Source organism: Uloborus diversus, unplaced genomic scaffold (assembly GCF_026930045.1).
Source record: "Uloborus diversus isolate 005 unplaced genomic scaffold, Udiv.v.3.1 scaffold_317, whole genome shotgun sequence".
Lineage (NCBI taxonomy): Eukaryota > Metazoa > Arthropoda > Arachnida > Araneae > Uloboridae > Uloborus > Uloborus diversus.
Window position 1 is genome coordinate 83,014 of NW_026558480.1, and position 20,198 is coordinate 103,211.

General features: G+C 33.3%; 1 protein-coding gene across 1 annotated transcript in view; it reads right to left on the minus strand.

Annotated features, from left to right (window-relative positions):
- Positions 1-7,174: 7,174 nt before the first annotated feature.
- Positions 7,175-20,198, minus strand: part of LOC129233296 (mortality factor 4-like protein 1) — a 69,139-nt gene continuing 56,115 nt past the window's right edge. Inside the window, exon 13 of the mRNA XM_054867348.1 lies at positions 7,175-7,443. Within this exon, the coding sequence (XP_054723323.1) occupies positions 7,377-7,443 (67 nt within the window). The 3' untranslated portion in view covers positions 7,175-7,376. The remainder of the gene's footprint in view (positions 7,444-20,198) is intronic.

A 20,198-nucleotide genomic window follows, 5' to 3' on the forward strand; every position in this document is an offset into this window, starting at 1 on the left:
TTCTAATGCTCTCAATCTGCGCGGCAGCCAACAAAATGTAAATAAGAGTAGTTTCGCGGCCTATTTGTGCAAAAACAGTATTCGACCGGTCACGTGACGAATTCGCCCGGCGAAAAAGCGCGGTCGCTCTGGTCGCGACCGAAATGACCGCGATCGGAGTTTGTAAACACGAGCGGGTTTCGTTCGGAGTCCCCGAAGAGAGTTTATAAACACTCCTGGTCTCGATCGGTCGCTCGGTCGCGACCGGTCTCGAGTTTAGAAACGCGCCCAATGTGTTAATGATCCATAAGTTCTTAAAATAATATCTGAAAAGTTGTTTAAACTGATTTGCCCGTTCATCAATAACAAGTTTTAGTCTTTTTAATTTGTACGCGTTCATTTTTCCTGACTCGGAGAACAAGTTTTTTTCAAACAGTTCTGACATTCTATTCACCAAATTCCAAGCCACGCTTACTCTTTTGAACACTAGGTGGCAGGGCTGCACGGGGTCACTCAAAACTTCCGGCGGAAGTCTTATTTGTATTGCTTCTTACGACGAATTGCTCTGTTTACGTATCTGTAATTTGATTGAATTTTTTAAATTAATCATGAATTTCAAAGGCGCAAAATTTTCGTAAAAAGAGGGGATGTTGTTCTGCTTTCGGGTACAGCATGAGGACAGGAGCAAATAAGATGTCAGAAATAAAGATGTTCAAATTTCTAAAGGTCCTGATTGTCGAATCAAAGCCAATGCTTTAAAGCGAAAGGATTGAATCTTAATGAATATTATGTAGCAAACACACTTTGTGCGAGGTATTTACGAGCTGGAAACATTCACCTTAATTTCATCAGCTTTGTATTTTTACTGTAATGTGTGAAGATCTATATTGATCTATATTAAATTGATTATTAGAAAAACTCAACCTGAACAATTTTTTATTTGCTTCCTGCAAAGCTGAAAGTTTCCAGTGTTTTGACAGGTTTCAAACAGTTTGATTTGTGTGATTAAAATAAAGAACCACTATTCATTACCTCATAAGAAAAAAAACTTCCCATAGCTCGAACTATCAATAACTCGAACCATTTAGCCCGTCTCTTGGGACTTCGAGTTATTGACGGTACTTTAATATTAGGCGCTCTAATTGTAAACAAATTTAGATATTCGACAATTGGTAAACAAACACATTAATTAAAGTTATAGTATAGTATCATAGTATAGCTATTGGTATTACATTCAAAGCAATTTTAACGCAGGAGAAAGCACTCGGAGATTAAATTTAAATTTTGTTATCTTTCAATTTTTTTTATGCCTATCAATCTTGCTACAGAAGCAAGTTGATTAAACAAAAAAAAAAGTGATGAACAAATATATTAAATATCAAACCTGAAAATTAGGTAGCAACTGTAATAAGTGTGTGTGAACTGAAAAGCTACAACAGGAGAATTGATTGAATATGACACCAAAACTCCCTGTCATAGCCATTCTGTGTGAACACAGTGCAGAAAAGCTTGCATCTTTGAAAAAATAGCTTCAACTTAAGAATAGGAATTACAATTCACAACGTACTTGCAATCCAGTAGATTTGTGATTCTTGAAAGCAGACTTTGTATCAACTTTATTTCTGTTTAGGAGGTATTCATAAATGCTTATCATTGAAATCGCGGTAATGATCGACAAACGAAGACTCGTTTTTTTTTCTTTTCTTATTTCTGTATTTAAAGGATCAAGAAAATCAGATCCGTTGATCGACAATTTTTGAGAATAGCAAAGCCTATTTATACTCATTTCATGCATTAAAATACGCAAAAGACATGATTCTACCTAGAACTGAAAGAAAACAAAATTGCCTGAACACTGTAAATATCAATCGTTAGCAATAGATTCGCCATCCATCTACTAAAGGATCGGTAAGGTCACAGCCATTGAAAGATAATTTTTAACAATAACTAAGTTTGTCTTTCTTATTTAATGCATTGAAATACGCAGAAGACATTATTCTGCTTTTTAAAGAAGCACAACAAAATCGCTTTCGCTATGAACACCTATCTCTAGCAATGGAGATTGGCGCTTAACCGGAAATAAGACTCGCTACTTCCGGTCTACGTCAGTGGTTTGTTTGTTTATTTAGGATATTTGGTGAATTATTTTGAATTTGGGTTGTAGAGCGAACTGGATTTCCCAAGCATTACAAAAATACAGACGTAAATTAAGATTGAGATGAAACCATACGAAAACGGAAATAATTCAAAACACAAAAAACAGAGAATCGTGAAATTAAAATGAACAACCCCCAAAAGCAATATTTTCTATTGCAATTTCTACCTAACAATTTTAACGGCGGCTCTGTTTACATTTTATGCGGGGTTGCTTTAATGTATCCAGGCTACCAGGTTTTTCGATAGAACACCCTCGCTTTTATTTCTCCTTTCGCCAATGCACCGTAATCGAGAGGGTTTCAAAATTAGCTTCCTGGTACTAATGCTCGGTGCACAAAGTTCCCGTCCCCCAATCTTTCCATTTCGGGGCGCCAAGCATTTTGGACGCCAAATGGGTGCCAGGAACTTGGGCTCAATGAGCTCAGTGGTTTAGGAAGATTAGGCGGGGGGGGGGGGGGGGGGATTTTAAGTGCCGAGCACTTTGGGCGTCGAGCATTTTAGGCACCGAGCACATTGGGCCCAATATTCTAGACACCCTATGTTCCCGGCACCCAATCTTCCTAGACCGTTCAGGCCCAATATGATGTCATACGATTTTATAGAACCTGAATGAGATTTTCCTTGCTTTGTTGGACCACGAAATGGCTTGGCCAATAAATAAATGAGTGTAATGTATGTCAGCTCATGTAAGTCAACTCTCAATATCTTGAAGCCTTTTTAATCGAATATTCCCTCATCTGAGAGACCTGAATGAACTAACAAAGTCGCCTTAACTCAATTCTTCGTTTCAGACAATATAGAGCACAGTCATGGGCGGATTTATGGGGGGGGGGGCAGAGGGGGGCAATGCCCCCCCCAGTTTTGGGAGGACTTTTTGTAATAACAACACATTTTCAATTTTTTTTTTTAAATCATTATTTTTTTTCTTCTTTGACTGGTTTAGAAGGGCATGGGTGGATTTATAGAAAGGGGGCATAGGGGGCAATGCCCCCCAGTTTTGGGAGAACTTAAAATAGTAACAACACATCTTCCAAAATCTTAAAACAAAAAAAATCATTATTTTTTTCTTTTTTGAATAGTTCAATGAAAATGAAGAGAATAAGAGGGAGAAAAGAAAAAAAAAAAAAAACATTAAATACAAATAGTAAAGCTTTCACTGGGGTGCTGAAAATATGCCTATATTCACTATTTTGAACTGAAAACCATTTGGGCAAGTATATAAATGGAAATATAGGCTAAACGAGCTATGCATTCAGCTGCAACACTTATAATAATTGATGATTATTTTTAAATTAGAACCTAAAACAAAGGGAACCCCCCTCCCCATTTCTGCTAATAGAATGATCTACTTGTTATGATTTGTTTTCTTTCTTTTCAGAATGTTTATTTTTCAATTTGCGTGATTTCAAAAATTAGATATTTTGTGTTGTTACAGAAGAAAGATTTGAAGAACCTTCTGGAATTCACACGTTCTTATTGGTAAAATTGTAAAAATATTTTAACCGTAAAAACTGACGAATTTTCGTAAAAATTACAAAAATCTGCAGGTAAGAGTGAATTACATATAGGGCCGGATTTGCCTATAAGATAAACAAGCTATAGCTTCGGGCTACTGCTTTGAAGTGGGTCCGTAACTCGCAAAAAAATTGCATGATTTGTTCCTTGAAAAATGGTAAGTGCTTGAAAAAACTAATTTTATTTTCAAGTGCTTGAAAACCTTGAATATTTGGAAACGTGTGGCTACAAACCTCAAATTTTAAAATTTCTAACAAATGCTAGGGGGATGAATGCCAAAATATGTCAAATTCAGCTCCTTGCTACATCTTGCATCAAAAGTGTAAAAATCATGGTTCTTTCATTTGTAACATATTACTTGAAATAAATTTTTGTGACTCACATGTTTCATATCTTGCTATTTATTTAATCCCAAATGCAGTATTTTGGAAATTCTTCTGTATTGATTGCTTTTATCTTGCTTCTACTGCATATTGTTAACCTGTTTAGCCCAGAAATAATGATACACGACTTCTATTTCTTTTCGTTTTCTGCACTGCTTATAATTAAAAAAAAGGTTGTTGTAATGAGAGAATTCTTTTGTTTATTTTTTTCTTTTTAACTTAAAATAGCTGTTTTTTTTTATATATATATATATAAAGTTTGAATAATACTGTACAACTGTATAATCTAGTACTCAATTTCAGAGACTGGAAAGTGCAAATGAGGTGCCTTAAATTATTAAATCTTCTGAAATTCTTGAAAAGAATTGGCGAAGTATAGCCTACTAGGGCTCTTGTGCCAAAACACCCAATCTAACCAACCAAACCTTGAAAATAATTAGACAAGTCTTTGAAACTCCTAAGCAAAGTGTGCTTCTATTTTATTTCTTATCAAGTGTATAAATTATGAATTGTTCTAATAAGTAGTATGTTACTCTCATGTTACATATTTTCTAAATCTGTACAGCATTTCTTTTAAAATATTAACTTACATCACAAAGCACATTTAAATCATGAAACTTTTTTTAAAAAATTATTTGTCTATTTTCCCCCCGAGATTTTTGTCTGTCCAATTAACCCTTATAAGGCTTCAAAATGCAGAATTTTGTATCCATTTTACAAAATTTCCTCCGTGGGAGAAACCCCCGGACCCCCTAAAATTGAAGATATTCTATATTCCACTTAAAAGGGAGCCCTGCGTCGCTCTCTTGATACCAGTCACCTCTCTTAAGGTCAATTAAAAAAGGACAGCATGAAAACACACCATTAATGAAAAACACACACACGAAAAGGTAAAGCATGGCCTTATGCATCACCGGAGACAAACTAAAACATGGGGGAGGGGGGCAAATTAAAATGCTGCTCACAAAAAGGAAAAAAAAATCCTGCCCCCCCAAGAGCTCAGTCCTAAATCCGCCTATGAGCACAGTTGCCTAAAATGAGCTATTGCAAGTTGTCTCATAATAAAGACTAACCATACAGCATAATGCAGCTTTATAATCAATAGTTGAATTGAAATTTAACCAATCATGACTAATTAAATTTAGCCAATCATTTCCATAATAAACAGGAATATATAAAAGGAACAGAATATTCATTCACTTAATGACATACAGTCGGACCTCCATACATCAAAGTAGCAAATTGCCTGAAAAAAATTCGATATATAGAAACAATCTTATTTTATCATAAAAATTTCGTAAAACATTAAAATTGCAGCTAATTTTCGTGCATGAAACCCAATTTCTAATTTATACTAGCATCGGATTAAATGAAGGTTAATAATAAAAAAATTAACAGAAATTACATTTTTGCGCCTTCATACATCTTCATTCTTCGGCAATTCAACTTGATCCGCTCCGCAACATTAGGGGATTTTCGTTTTGACAATGTAATCAAGAGAAAAGTAAAAAATTACTTTCACCTTTAGTGAACATAGTTTTCTCCCCTAACATTCAATTTTTATGAGACAAACAGTCTAAAGTGGGGGGAAAAAAATCTACGAATGTCTGAAATTTTTTTTCGATATATAGAAGCAATTTTTCTATGTAGTGAACATAGAAATTTGGAAATCTGTGGAAGTTCGATATATGGAGGTTTGACTGTACTTAAAAATAATCCATTCACACTAAGCTACAGCAAGTTTTTGTTCCCTCACCCTCATTATCACACAACTTCAAGATTTGTTTCACATTATTTTTGATAGAGCTTATCCTTTTCATTGGCCACAGTAAATGTATCACTTATTTGGGTACAATTGCATTATTGGCAGTTTGTTCTACAGCTGTTATGTAATAGGATTTCGATTGGCATAAAATATTTATTTGTGCATTTTGTAAATTTTTTAAAAGCATAAGTTTTAAAGTTTGGCATTCCGGAGTGGCCATAGCAATACACAGGGTTCATACTCAATTAGGAAAACAAAAAATTCCATGACTTTTTCAAGACTTCATAAAAATTTTCATATCCTTGTTACACAAAGAGAATAGTACTATTTGATGTAAAACTTGACAATTTCTGGAAATGGGCATTAGAAAAACTGTTACATGAGTACCACTACCTCATTGAAGCACTTACTAGTGACTGAAAAAATATCAGTGCACACAGCAGAAACTAATAAATTATTCTTATTTATCTTTATCATATAAATTCAAGCAAAATAAAAATATAGTGAATGCAATACACTGTGTGATGTTTAAATTTCCAATAAATATTTAATAAATAGGGCCAAATAGTTATGAATGGGGCAAAAATTGAATTAGTCATTACTAAGTTTCCAATAATAAATTCAATTCATAAAAACATTGTCCTTTGGTGTCATTAGTGCATCTAATCACCCATGTAACTTGACAATATATGCGTTCATTAAAGTAAAGCCACGTTTTTCAGCAAATTCATTTTTTTAAATCAGACTTTTCAACTGGCCACAAGGATCAGTTTTGCGAGCTGTATGTTGGGCACCACTGTTTTAGAGTATTAGAATTCCCCTATTTCTATGTTCTATTGCCTGACTAAAGTCGTTATGTTTTGTTTGGGTTCGTTCAATTTATATGCAATATCACTGGACATTTCTAACATTCTATTAGTTATTGTTACTTTCTTATTACCTAAGACATTTTTCCATGACTTAAAATAACTTTCCATGACTTTTCCAGGTCTGAAATTTATTTTTTTTCCCATGACTTTCTAGGATTTCCATGACCCCTACAAACCCTGAATACAGAACACTACTGCTCTTTGTCAATAAGAAGTGGCAGCAGCAAAAGGTTTAATTTGCAGTTATTGCTGCTGAATTATTGAAACTAAACTTATATTGAAATTGAAACTGTTTAAGAAAATAGGACATTTATGAGAAAATTTCTTGATACCTCCTACGAAATTGTATTAACGATCTAATTTTACAGGAAAATCAAGATCCCCCCCCCCCTTTTTTTTAAATTATCATTGGGAATCAGAATCTCTTAAAAACTTGATTTTAACTGTTGGGTCTCTAGAACTAATTATATTACGAAAAAAAAAGTAACAAGAGTTGGTAACAATTTTTATTAAGAAATGTCAATCAATTCACACAAAAAGAGATGAATATAAAATAAATATTCATAACGTACAAATGATAATTACAACATAGATGATGCAACAAAAAACATTAATTATCATGATCACAATTTATGAATCGTTCTAAATCTTTGATAGAACACACACTTCCAGCAAATGGAAACGTTCATTTCATCCAATCTTCTTGAATTACTCTGAGGAGGAAGGAACATAATCACTAAGGCTCAAATAGTTCGCTGAATTTTTGGAAACATACCTAAAAATAAATAATTCATGACTATAGCACAAAAAGAAATGAAATGCATTACAATGACAATTTTTTAGTTAAAGTGCTATTTTAGCTTGGTTTTCCCAACTGTCATTGAGGAAAGTTGGTACAAGTTCTAGTTCGGGAAATTCAGTTAGTTGGAGAAACTCTAATCTCTAGTTTCAATACAGCAAATATTGATCTTAATGTCTTTTACAAATGGCAAATTGAATGTATTTGTTAAACCTAAAGCTACTATTGCTGTAAAAGCTGGCTAGTTTGCTTGTTCTTTCTTTTTTTTTTTTTTGATGCATCAGCCTTTTTTAGTAGGTAATGCTTCTTCATACTACTGATGAGATCTTAGATAAGATGAAATATAAGAACAGAAATGTGAAGGAAAAATATAAAGGAAAGAAAAGAAATACAATGAACAAATCAAATATGAATAAACCAGTCGTTGCAAATTAATTTTCAATGATCAATCTTACTTTACTTCATCCGAAGCCTACTTTTGGCCTCCGGGCCATTTGACACCAAGCCTCACAGTATCGACTGACGACTTTGTTAACTGGATGTTTGGCATAGTGGCACTGGACCATTGATGGTCTAGTGCAGTGGTTCCCAACCTTTTGCATGTTGCGACCCCCTAAATATCCCCTGTATATATATATATATATACATGTGTGTGCGTATTCGCAGACATTGCACATATGTTACATAATAACTCAAGGTGCTTGAAATATTGTATTTTAGCTTAATGTGTGTTAGTGTGTGTGTTCTACAATGTGTGCAGAAACATAAAAAAAGATAGTCTTGATAATGTTAAGATACATTTCAGTACTTTCAAAATTCTTGCGCCCTAGCAGTGGTGAATGCAGGATTTGGTTTTCTCCAACTTTCAATGAAGTGAATGAAGTCATTTTCTTTTAACTATGCCGTCCAGAGGTCAAAAAGTTGGGAAGGGGGCGTTAGGGGGATCCTCCGTTTTTTTCAAATGTATGTATTATTTGAAAATGTATTATTCGAAATTGAAGTTCCAAAAAGGGTCATTCCATGTCAAGTGATCCAAAGTTTTTTCCCTCACCACTTTGTATTTCTTTGAAATTTGGTTCATCGATTGTACCCTTTGAGGTAATCAAAAGTCCAAAATTTTAGATTTTTATCTCAATTATTTTTTTATTTATGACACTTTGATTTTTCGAAAAACCCTCTTTTTTTCATGGATGCTTGAACATAAAATAGACGATAACTCAGCACTAAATATAGATAGGAAGATTTGGTAAAAGCATTTTAAAGTACATTAGTTGCGGTTTAACCGGATATGCAACATGACTAATTTCAAAAAAATTTAATTTTCAAAAAAATGAAATTTAAATTTCTCAGAAAAGGTATAATGAATTTTTTTAAAAAAATTCTCAAAAATTTGTGTGTATTTTATCTTTATTTGTGCTAAGTTTCAAGTTGGGATCTCAATGGGATCATATTTTTATGAATTTTTAAATAAAATTTGACTTATGAAATAATGACATTTTTCAGATTCTAGCTAGTTAAATATGGGCTTCTCTTACTGGGGATGGTCTAGTAAGTAGTAATTGATCATGAATATGCTTGAAATGAGCTGACATGAATTTGTAGATTAGTCCCCCCCCCCCCCCTCTGACACACAACTAATATTTATCTTTTTTTTTTCCAAAACTGTATTAAAAAAAAAATAAAGCTGGCACGTAAGAGTTATAATCATAAGAAACTGAGAGGCACGCTGCTAAACATCAATAGTGACTAAGGCTTCTAAATGAGGGGCATAAAAACTAAAAGTCAGAAAAACTTTAACAGACAAATTGAACCACTCATTTGCAGCTTTTTTTTTCTTTCGAAAAGTGGTACGGTAGGGGGAGGGGGAGGGGGCAATCTGGAATGAAGCTTAACAACATGGAAGGTTAAGCTCAAACTAGCAAAATTTGTTTGATCTAAAACTGCTTTTAATATATGTATAAATAGATCTCGCTGTATTGCTCTCCTTTACAACTGCAATTAAAAAGAAAACTAGCATTAAAGAAAAGAAAAAAACAGCTGTACTCCAAATGTTGTAGAAAGACAGTTTTATGCGGACAGACATATGATCTGGTACTTAGGGTTATTTTTAGTTTAGTGTGAAAAGAATGGAACAACACGGGGGGAAACACTCCTATTTTGCTATGATCTTGGGGCAAACTATTTCTTTCCTCCCTCCAAAATTAAAAGTTGGTGCAGGGGCAGGGGATGAAATGAATCATATCTTTCCTTATTAGATAGTGAATTAATCAAGTACACTTTGAGAAGTTCGGATTGAAAAAGAAACACTTGGTCTGAAAAAAAAAGCATCAGGTGAGGCGTGATACTAGTATAGTGTTAATCGTATGTGTAAGTGAGGGGTGGGGGGTAATGTACTTCGTCTTGCTTTAAAGAAGAACATTTACCAGCTTTTAATATGTTTTCTATTCATTTTGTTTCATTTTATTCATTTATTTATTTATTTTACATTTTGAAAATAGTTTTGAAAAAAAGAAAAAGAAAAGTGGTGCTGCGAGGGGGGAGAAGGGCGTTTTCTTGCTTTAAAGAAGAACATTTTCTAAATTTTAATAAGTTTATTATTCACTTTGGTTTTTTATTTATTAATTATTTATTTTTTTACATTTTGAAAAGTTTTGAAAAAAAAATATTAAAAGTGGTGGTGGGAGAGGGGGTTTACCAATCTACAAATTCATGACAGCTCATTTCAAGCATAGTCATGATCACTTACTACTTACTAGACCATCCCCAGTAAGAGAAGCCCATATTTAACTAGCTAGAATCTGAAAAATGTCATTATTTCATAAGTCAAATTTTATTTAAAAATTCATAAAAATATGATCCCATTAAGATCCCAACTTGAAACTTTGCACAAATGAAGATAAAATACATACAAATTTTTGAGAATTTTTTTAAAAAAATTCATTATACCTTTTCTGAGAAATTTAAAATTTAAATTTCATTTTTCAAAAATTAAAATTTTTTTGAAATTAGTCATGTTGCATATAAGGTTAAACCGCAACTAATGTACTTTAAAATGCTTTTTACCAAATCTTTCTATCTATATTTAGTGCTGAGTTATTGTCTATTTTATGTTCAAGCATTCATGAAAAAAAGAGGGTTTTTCGAAAAATCAAAGTGTCATAAATAAAAAAATAATAGAGATAAAAATCTAAAAATTTGGACTTTTGATTACCTTGAAGGGTACAATCGATGAGCCAAATTTCAAAGAAATACAAAAGGATGAGGGAAAAAATTTCCCAAATTTTGGATCACTTGACATGGAATGACCCAAAACCAAATTTTAGACGATTTTGGATAATGTTAGAGGAGGGTATTCAGGACTCTGTTGTGCAAATTTGTAGAGATTGTAGTCCCTAAACCAAAACTTATGGTAATCTTAGAGGATGCTCTGGGATCAGGTACTCTGGCACGAGAGGGGGAGAGGTTACTGTAGCCCTATAGCCCTTCTCCTGGATTTGCTATGGGCTCAAGTATTGATGCTATTCTAAAATGATGCTATTTTCCCTCTATGTATTTTTATTTTTCAACTATGCAATAATATATTTTTAAATACAGGGATAATTTTCCGACCCACAGGTTGGGAATCCTTGGTCTAGCGCAATGCACTTATGTTCAATCCTTGACTTTTGCAAACTCCCTGAGAGGTATTCCGTAAAAGCTTCCCACGATGAAGAGTAGAAGGGAAAGTTGATCAAACATTATCTGCATTTTCAGACTTTCGAGACTATACTATGGTGGAATTTCCACTGAGGGCACTGCGATTGGGGAAATGAGGGCAGATATGCAAGAATAATGCCTGGACCTTTTAAGAAGGAAGCAACTGGATGCATATTGAATAATAGCATCCAATTATTCAGTATGCATCCAGTATAACATATAAACAATTATATAATTTGTCAAGCAGTCCTTGAGGTAAATATAAAAATTCATTCAATTTAGTACGATTCATTTTGCGTCATTAGGAGTCAGGAAGGTTTTGTGCCAACGAAAAACAACTCGCTGATATAAATTCGTAAGATCTTTGAAGTGCATGTCATTACATTAAAGCTGAAAACTGGGAAATTCGGTTAGTAGCCAGTAACCGGTAGACTCTGTTTTATTAGTGGCCACTTTTTAAAACTGCAACTATGTTTCAGATTTTTATTCATAATGAAAAAAAGTATCATCAAAATATCGCTCACACACAAGAAAGGTGACACAACCAAAATACATAAACTTTTACAGGAGAGACAAAAAAAAAAAAAAAAAAAAAAAAAAAAAAAAAAAAAAAAAAAAAAAAAAAAAAAAAACCTTTTAGTACAGTGCAAAACAAGGAAAAAGTTCGGTTTTAGAGCATTAGTAAATCATTTTGCAAACCATAGGAACCTTTATTATGTTTTTCCTGTTGTAAACAACATCTAAAACCATTATATATTTTTTATTAAAAACTGCAAAATAAGTGTTTTGAGTTGTGTTACTTTTTTTTGAGAATGAGCGATTAAACATTGTTTTCTGTAACCTGCCAACTATTCATGAGCATGTCTTAGAAGATATATGCAAAATGCTTTTAGTTTTTAAATATGACTGGTAAAAGACATTAAAAATCTTGCACGACATGTTTCTGTTTATTCAAATCTTAAGAAAAAAGAATCTGTGTTAAACATTCACACTTCATAAACTTGATAACAATGAATCTATGAAATCGAGAATAAAATACAATAAAATGAAATTGTTCATACTTGTAGCATCACACTAGACCACTAGACTATCATTAACTGGTATTTGTTGAATAAGATTGATGATTTAAAATTTTCATTAGCTCATTCCCTTTTTCTCCTCCCACCCATTTGTGCAAAACTATTTGTATTTTCCTGCGTATTATCCACAGGCGGCATATAATACGCAGGTCCTAAAATTGGCCTGAAGAAAAAAAAAAGCTTCGTATAATCTGCGGTGGAGGAAAAATCCGTGAATAATACAATGTAAAAAAAAATAAAGTTTGAATTTAACATATCATTTGAGCAACTACACTAAAAACGTGAAAAGGTAATTACTTTGAAGGCATAATCAAAATTATTCTAAAATATTACCTAAAATATAATTTCTTCTTGAAATCATGATTATAGTACCCTAATTACTTGAAAAACAGTCAAGACAAAGGAACAAACGGTCTAATCTTGTGCAAATGGCTTCCTAATTCACTGAATTCTTGTTTATTTTACATTGTCTGAATGGCGTAAGAGGAACATTCAAGCAGCGTAAAATAACCGACATACAGGCAGGCAGCGAGAAGGAACATGAAATCTTTGTAAAATAAACAACATTCAGTCAGCATATGGTCTTTATAGTAGTGAATCCTGCTGTAAATATTGAGGTTCAATGCATTGGTGTTCAGAAAAAAAAAATCACAGATAATCCACGGCAGTGTATAATCCGCACCTCATGAACTTTGCCTTTTTTAACAGATAATCTGCGGATTATGCACAAGAAAATACGGTAGTGCATTTCAAATAACAATAAAATTAAATTATCGATAACATCAATAATTAAATACAGGCTTACAGAACGCTTTTCACCACATGAACACTGAGCAGCCATCGCAAGGCAGGTGGCACGTGCAGGGTTCAAAGTACAAATAACGGTACACTGCTGCAGCTGAATTGCTCCCTCTAGCGATGGGGGAAAAAATACATTGGGATAGCTCGGAACAGGAGGAGGGGAATGTGGTTCGATTGGGAAAGCAATAGAGTGACTAAGCAAGAGTGCCGACCGGGGGTGGCGATAGATGACACATTTTTTAATTGCCACTTTTGCAACTTTAATTATTATGTGGCGAGTGGCAACCGCTAATTTTCAGCTTTACATTACATGAGTAACTTTTAGAATATTAAAACAGAATGCTCTGAGCCATGGAAAAGCAGAGGAAAGAAATAATGTCCAAAAATAAAAATAAGGTTTAGCAAGAAGGCATCCTTCAGCACTAAGTCTCGATTCCATCTCTCATCTAAAATGAAGCGCAGTAATTTGTTAGTTTGCTTTTTGGAAAGGAAACAGCAAAATGTCTGGGGAAAGTTCTGGAAAGTATCTGGGAGAAGGAAGCAGATCTTTTTAGTACTAACTTCTGTATTAAATCTTGAGTAAAATTATTTTCTTTTCAAATTAAAAAAAAAAATATATATACCCCCCTCCCCCTTCTCTTCTGAAGCTCATTTACAACTAGAGCAGTAGTTTGGTTTTCTATTGTGGTTTGATTTAAACTCAATTGGGCTCTATGCTATTTCAGGTAAGGAGTCCTTTTGCGGGTGGCAAAACAAGATATATTTTGAGTTTTTACTTTCACAATGAGTCTTTCCTCAGATACACAAAGCCATATTTTTCTTTCTTTCTTTTTTTTCTTTTTTTAATGCTCTTGCTGTATTTTTTGGATAGACATGAGGGAGAGGAGTGTCAGGAGGAGAGGGATGTAAGGTCCCCTTTAAGTGCGGTAGAGAATGTCCCTAACACAAAGAGTCGGGAGGCGAATGTACTTGAATGAATATACTTGAAAAAAAAAACCACGATAGCATGAAGCCATAAAAGTTGAGAGAAGTGATGAGGTATGAGTGATTCTCTTGAAAAATACATTTGATGTTACTCCAGTCTTTTGATTCTGCATGAACTGAAGAGCAAGCTAAAAATCGTAGGTTTGAGCCTCTATGTAGCTAACTCCCTACTCAAAGGCAAGGTTAAATGTGTCATGGTGCATTTAGCATTGACAGTCTCCTATTTGAGACATGAGCTACAACCATTACTAAAGGTAAAGTAAGACAAAACGTTAGAAGAAGCACAAATTTACAAATTACAGAAGACACGTGTTTCGGCGTTACAGGGAACGCCTTTTTCAATGCAAAAAATAATGAGCTTATGGATGAAAAGACATCTGACAAAAGCCAAGAGCAGATAAGCATGCAGCTTAAAAGATAAAAACAGCAGATTAGCCAAACACCAATGACAAAGTTATAAACCAATCAGGAACCAATAGGAATGCAAGCAAAGGCCAAGAGCTTTCTCTTAGGTACGAACCCAGAAAGAAAGTTCAATTGGACAAAGATTAAGCCGAAGCTTAAACAAAAAGAAAAGAAATTGTCAGTAACCGTGAACCGCAAGAAAGGAAAAGCTGAATGGAAAACCATGAAATAAAATAAACATAAACAAAAAATATTGGAAAAAAGGAAAAATAAAGATAAATAGAAGAAAATTGGGGGGGGGGGGTGTCAATCAAGACAAAAAGGTAAAAATAAACAAAGGAAGATAGATAAAAAAGAATGGGAAAAAAGGGGGGGATGGGGGAAAGGACAGTATTAAAGATATGGGAGCCAAATGTTAGAAAAATATGGAACTGCACTAAGATCGTTAACTAAGTTAGAACCGTTCCTCAAAATATGAAAGGATTCCCAAAAGTCAAGATCTGATGAATTGGGGCATTTTCGGATAATTTGATAAGAGTTGAAATCAAAAGAGTGATTCGAATCCCAACAATGTTGAGCAATACTAGACTTATTTAATTGTTGTTTTTTTAACATAATTTTGATGCTCTTTCAAGCAAATTTTTAAAGCACGCCGAGTCTGTCCAATATAGGCAAGTTTACAACTACAATTAATTCTTTAAATTCCACAACAATTAAGAGGGTGAATAGGATCTTTAAGAGAAGAGAAAGAAATTTTATTAATAGGAGAGAACACCACCTGGAATTGGAAACGTTTTAGAATCTTAGCAACCTGATAGCTTACAGATGGAAAGAATGGCAAAACAACCAAATTCTTTCTGATGAAGGTTCGGTTAAGAACATTAGTTTGGGATTTATTTGAAAGTTTTTTATAAATGGAATCAATCAAAGTTGGCGGATAGTCTCTATCAATTGCCACAGCTTTAAGATAATTAAGTTCCACTTTAAGAAGTTCCGACGAAGAACAAATATTAATTGCGCGATAAACAAAAGAATTGAAAGCAGAATATTTTTGATTTGGAGGATGAGACGATAGTCTATGAGGAGGTAAAGAAACAGCAAAAGGTTTGCGATAAACAGTAGTTTCAAAACCAATTTCAGTACGAGAAACAAGTACATCAAGAAATGAAATGCAATTATTCCGTTCTTTCTCACAAGAAAACTGAATATGAGGATCAATGAAGTTTAAAATAGATAAAACCTCATCACTCTCAAACTGATTCTGGTTCATTAGAACAAAACAATCATCAACATACCGAACATAAAATTGAAACTGCAGTTTTTGGAACAGCTTATCCTCAAAATAATGCATCTAAATATCACTAAGAATGGGGCTAAGTGGGTTTCCCATAGCCAGACCATCTAACATAATATAAAATTTCCCATTAAAAACAAAAGAACATTGCTTAAGACAAGTACGGGTAAGGAAAATTAAATCCTCAATTTCCGTATTGGTGAAATGAAATTCAGAAAGTCTTCTACGAAGGCATAACAGTGAACCCTTGACGGGAACGTTCGTAAATAAAGAATTAACATCAAAAGAAGCCATAAACGAGTTATTTAGAACGAAACTATGAATTTTTTTAACAAACTCAACAGAATTTTTAATAGTAAATAAATTGTGACTCCTAAGAGGAGAAAACACAGAGACTAAATATTTTGTAAGTTTGTACGAAACCCTACCAATATTGGAAACAATCGGCCTGAAAGGAATACCAGCTTTATGCACCTTAGGTAAAGCATAAAATCTAGCACAATTAGCAATAGATGGAACAACAGAGCATTTAACATTTGAAGAAATAGACTTAACAGACTTGACAGCAGATGAAATAGTTTTTAACTCTTTATTACTAGGATCTTTAGAAATTTCAGCATATGGCCCAGAAGAAATCAAATCATTAGTTTTATCAACATAAGATGATTTGTCAAGAACAACAATTTGGCTACCCTTGTCAGCTTTGGTAACAACCAGATCAGAATTCGAAACTAAGTCTTTAACAGAACGGCTAACAGTATTAGCAAATACAGGTTTAGAAATTTTCGAGTTAAAGTCAATATTAGAAGCTATAAGATGCCGAATCGAATCTTTTTGAGAGGAAGTTAAGGCACTAAATTTAAAAGCTTTCTCAACAGGAGCAATAAGCTTTGAAAAAGAAGGTTTAACACTCACAGCAAAATTATCATTACATTTTAGAACCTCAATTTGAGAATTGCTTAATGGAACGCTAGAAAGATTAACAACAACATTCTTATTAACAACAGGTAGATTATCAAGAGGAACGACATGAGAAGATTTACAAAGCATAGCTAATTTCTTTTTCAAACCAATTTGATGTTTATCAGAGGAACGAAGGGTTCTAGACCAAGAATTTCTGTCAATAATGTTAAAGTCCGGAATGGAATTAGAAACCGAAAGATGTAAATCAGAAAGTTCACGTTCAATAAACGATAAATGCTTCCTAGTTTCCTGGATCGAAGCTCTGAGTAAAGCCAATTTCGACCGAAAGATTACTTTGTCAATTTTGACAGAACGTGGTAAATTACATTTCAAAGAGATAAACTTCGGAATAATTTTCTTGCGCCTACACTCTTGAAGAAATTTTAAATGGTTCAAAAAACGAAATTTCTTAATCCGAAGATTGGCAAACCTATTGATTTGAGACATAATCAAAAGCAAAAACAAAACCAAGTGAGAGTAAACAAAATCAAACCATAACAGAATGAATAAGAAACAAGTGAAAAATCAGGATCAAAATACAACAATAAACAAAAATTCTGAAAACAAAAACAAAAATACAAAATGCATAAAAGGCAGAAAATGTAAACGTAAGGCCCGTTTAAGCCACAAATAAGATAAATAAATACCTTTGTGCTGAACAGTAAAGTAAGACAAAACAACGTTAGAAGAAGCACAAATTTACAAATTACAGAAGACACGTGTTTCGGCGTTACAGGGAACGCCTTTTTCAATGCAAAAAATAATGAGCTTATGGATGAAAAGACATCCGACAAAAGCCAAGAGCAGATAAGCATGCAGCTTAAAAGATAAAAACAGCGGATTAGCCAAACACCAATGACGAAGTTATAAACCAATCAGGAACCAATAGGAATGCAAGCAAAGGCCAAGAGCTTTCTCTTAGGTACGAACCCAGAAAGACAGAATTCAATTGGACAAAGATTAAGCCGAAGCTTAAACAAAAAGAAAAGAAATTGTCAGTAACCGTGAACCGCAAGAAAGGAAAAGCTGAATGGAAAACCATGAAATAAAATAAACAGAAACAAAAAATATTCGAAAAAAGGAAAAATAAAGATAAATAGAAGAAAATTGGGGGGGGGGGGGGGTGTCAATCAAGACAAAAAGGTAAAAATAAACAAAGGAAGATAGATAAAAAAGAATGGGAAAAAAGGGGGGGATGGGGAAAGGACAGTATTAAAGATATGGGAGCCAAATGTTAGAAAAATATGGAACTGCACTAAGATCGTTAACTAAGTTAGAGCTGTTCCTCAAAATATGAAAGGATTCCCAAAAGTCAAGATCTGATGAATTGGGGCATTTTTGGATAATCTGATAAGAGTTGGAATCAAAAGAGCGATTCGAATCCCAACAATGTTGAGCAATACTAGACTTATTTAATTGTTGTTTTTTCACATAATTTTGATGCTCTTTCAAGCAAATTTTTAAAGCACGTCGAGTCTGTCCAATATAGGCAAGTTTACAACTACAATTAATTCTATAAATTCCACAACAATTAAGAGGGTGAATAGGATCTTTAAGAGAAGAGAAAGAAAGTTTATTAATAGGAGAAAACACCACCTGGAATTGGAAACGTTTTAGAATCTTAGCAACCTGATTGGTTCCTGATTGATCTTTAACTATTATGAAAAACACTATACCTTAAATGGGTCTTAGTATAAATAATCAAATAATTTACTGTGATAGTTGAGACATTACTAATTACAAATAACCAAGAATAAATTCTTGCAAATTAATTTGCTGATAATCATAGCTATCTACTATAAATAAAAAAAGTAAAATTAAAATCGCACATTCTTAAATATGGAAAGTATTTTGCAGTATCTACAAATGAGTCATAAGAGCTAATGTACACTATACAACTTTAAAAATCAAAAGATCAATGCATATTTTGTTTAAAGATTAAAAAAAAGTTGCAAATCTTATAATTTACTAGCATTCCCGTACCCGGCATTGCTCGGGTAATGGAATTAGCAGGGGATAACAGTGATTGGTGCACCTAGTTTCGAAAATCCCCTATAATAATTACTTATTACCTATAACTTTTTCTAATTTGGGGAGGATCCCGGGGACCCTGGACTCTTTATATATATACACCCTTGTCCTTAACCGATCTTTAACTGTTATTAATGATCCTTTTAAAGTAGTGATTATCTTTGCAAACACAGATCAACCACATTTTATTGTTATACCTATGTTTAAGCTAGAACTTCTTTGTATACAACATTCTTAGTTTTTTTTTCTGGTGCTAAAATTATTAAACTGCTTGATGAACTGGGTTTGGAGCAAGCTACATAACATTGGTCGTGTGAAAAAAAAGTCTTGTCTTAAATCTATATCTGCTACTTTTAATGTCTGTCCTTGTGACTTATTAATGATTATTGCAAAGCAAACTTTAACAGGAAACTGCACTCTTCTAAATTCAAAAGGATAGTCCGCCTGTGATGATGTTCTTAAAAACTTCGTTTTTAGTTTTGAAAAAATAAAAGCAAAAGACAGAAACATTATGATTTGACTTGAGAAAAGCCTCAAAGAATCACGTGAGAAACAAAAACAATATCAAATTTATAGTTCGCTATCGACCAAAAGTTGAGACGAAGTACTGAATAATGATTTGAATGGAGGAAAGCCTTCGAAAATAAGGGATTTGAATTTCAATGACAGGTTTTTAATTTTGCAGAAATTAAGGGGTTTTAATTAATTTCTCCCAAAGTAATTGAGATTTCGGAAAATCCTTTCTTAGTGGTTACTTTTGTAATCATGCGGACATGCCTGCCAAATTTCAAGTCTGAAGCTTCAGCGGTTTCGGCTGTGCGTTGATATATATATATATATATATGTTATCTCAGGACATTGATTTTTATATATTAAGATTTGCCTAATGTATCATGAAAACTCTTTTAACATATTTCAATAATGAAAACTGTCATAAAATTAATGTTCATTGATTCTTCCACCATTCATCATGAGACTTCTTTTATTATATTGGCAGGGGTGGCAAATAGGGGGGTCAAGAGGGGTGGTCGCACTCTCAAATTTTTTGAGAGGAATAATAAAAATTGACCAAATTCAATTTACCTAAATCGCAAATCAATGTTCATGAAAAAATAATCTTGCTGGTGCTCCGTAACAGTAGATGAAAATCGACACATTTCCAGACATGAGCAAGTGTTTTCCGTTTTTTGAATGATTAATTAGAAATTCATCAAGCGTTTACTGACCTTTTCAGAATAGAAAAAACTGATGAAGAATCACGGTAATTTTTAACTGAAGATGTAATTGCCTCATACAGGCTAAATACTTCATTCTTGTGTGCTCTGTAACAATGGTTATGAGAGGCCCGTGCAATGGTGTAGCTGCATGATTTTCACAAGAAATGCCTTGGTATTTTACATTTATTGTTACGGTCATATTTTAATTGTGTTTAATTAATTAGTGTTCATCACTTTCTTCTGCTAGAAACACACTTCAAC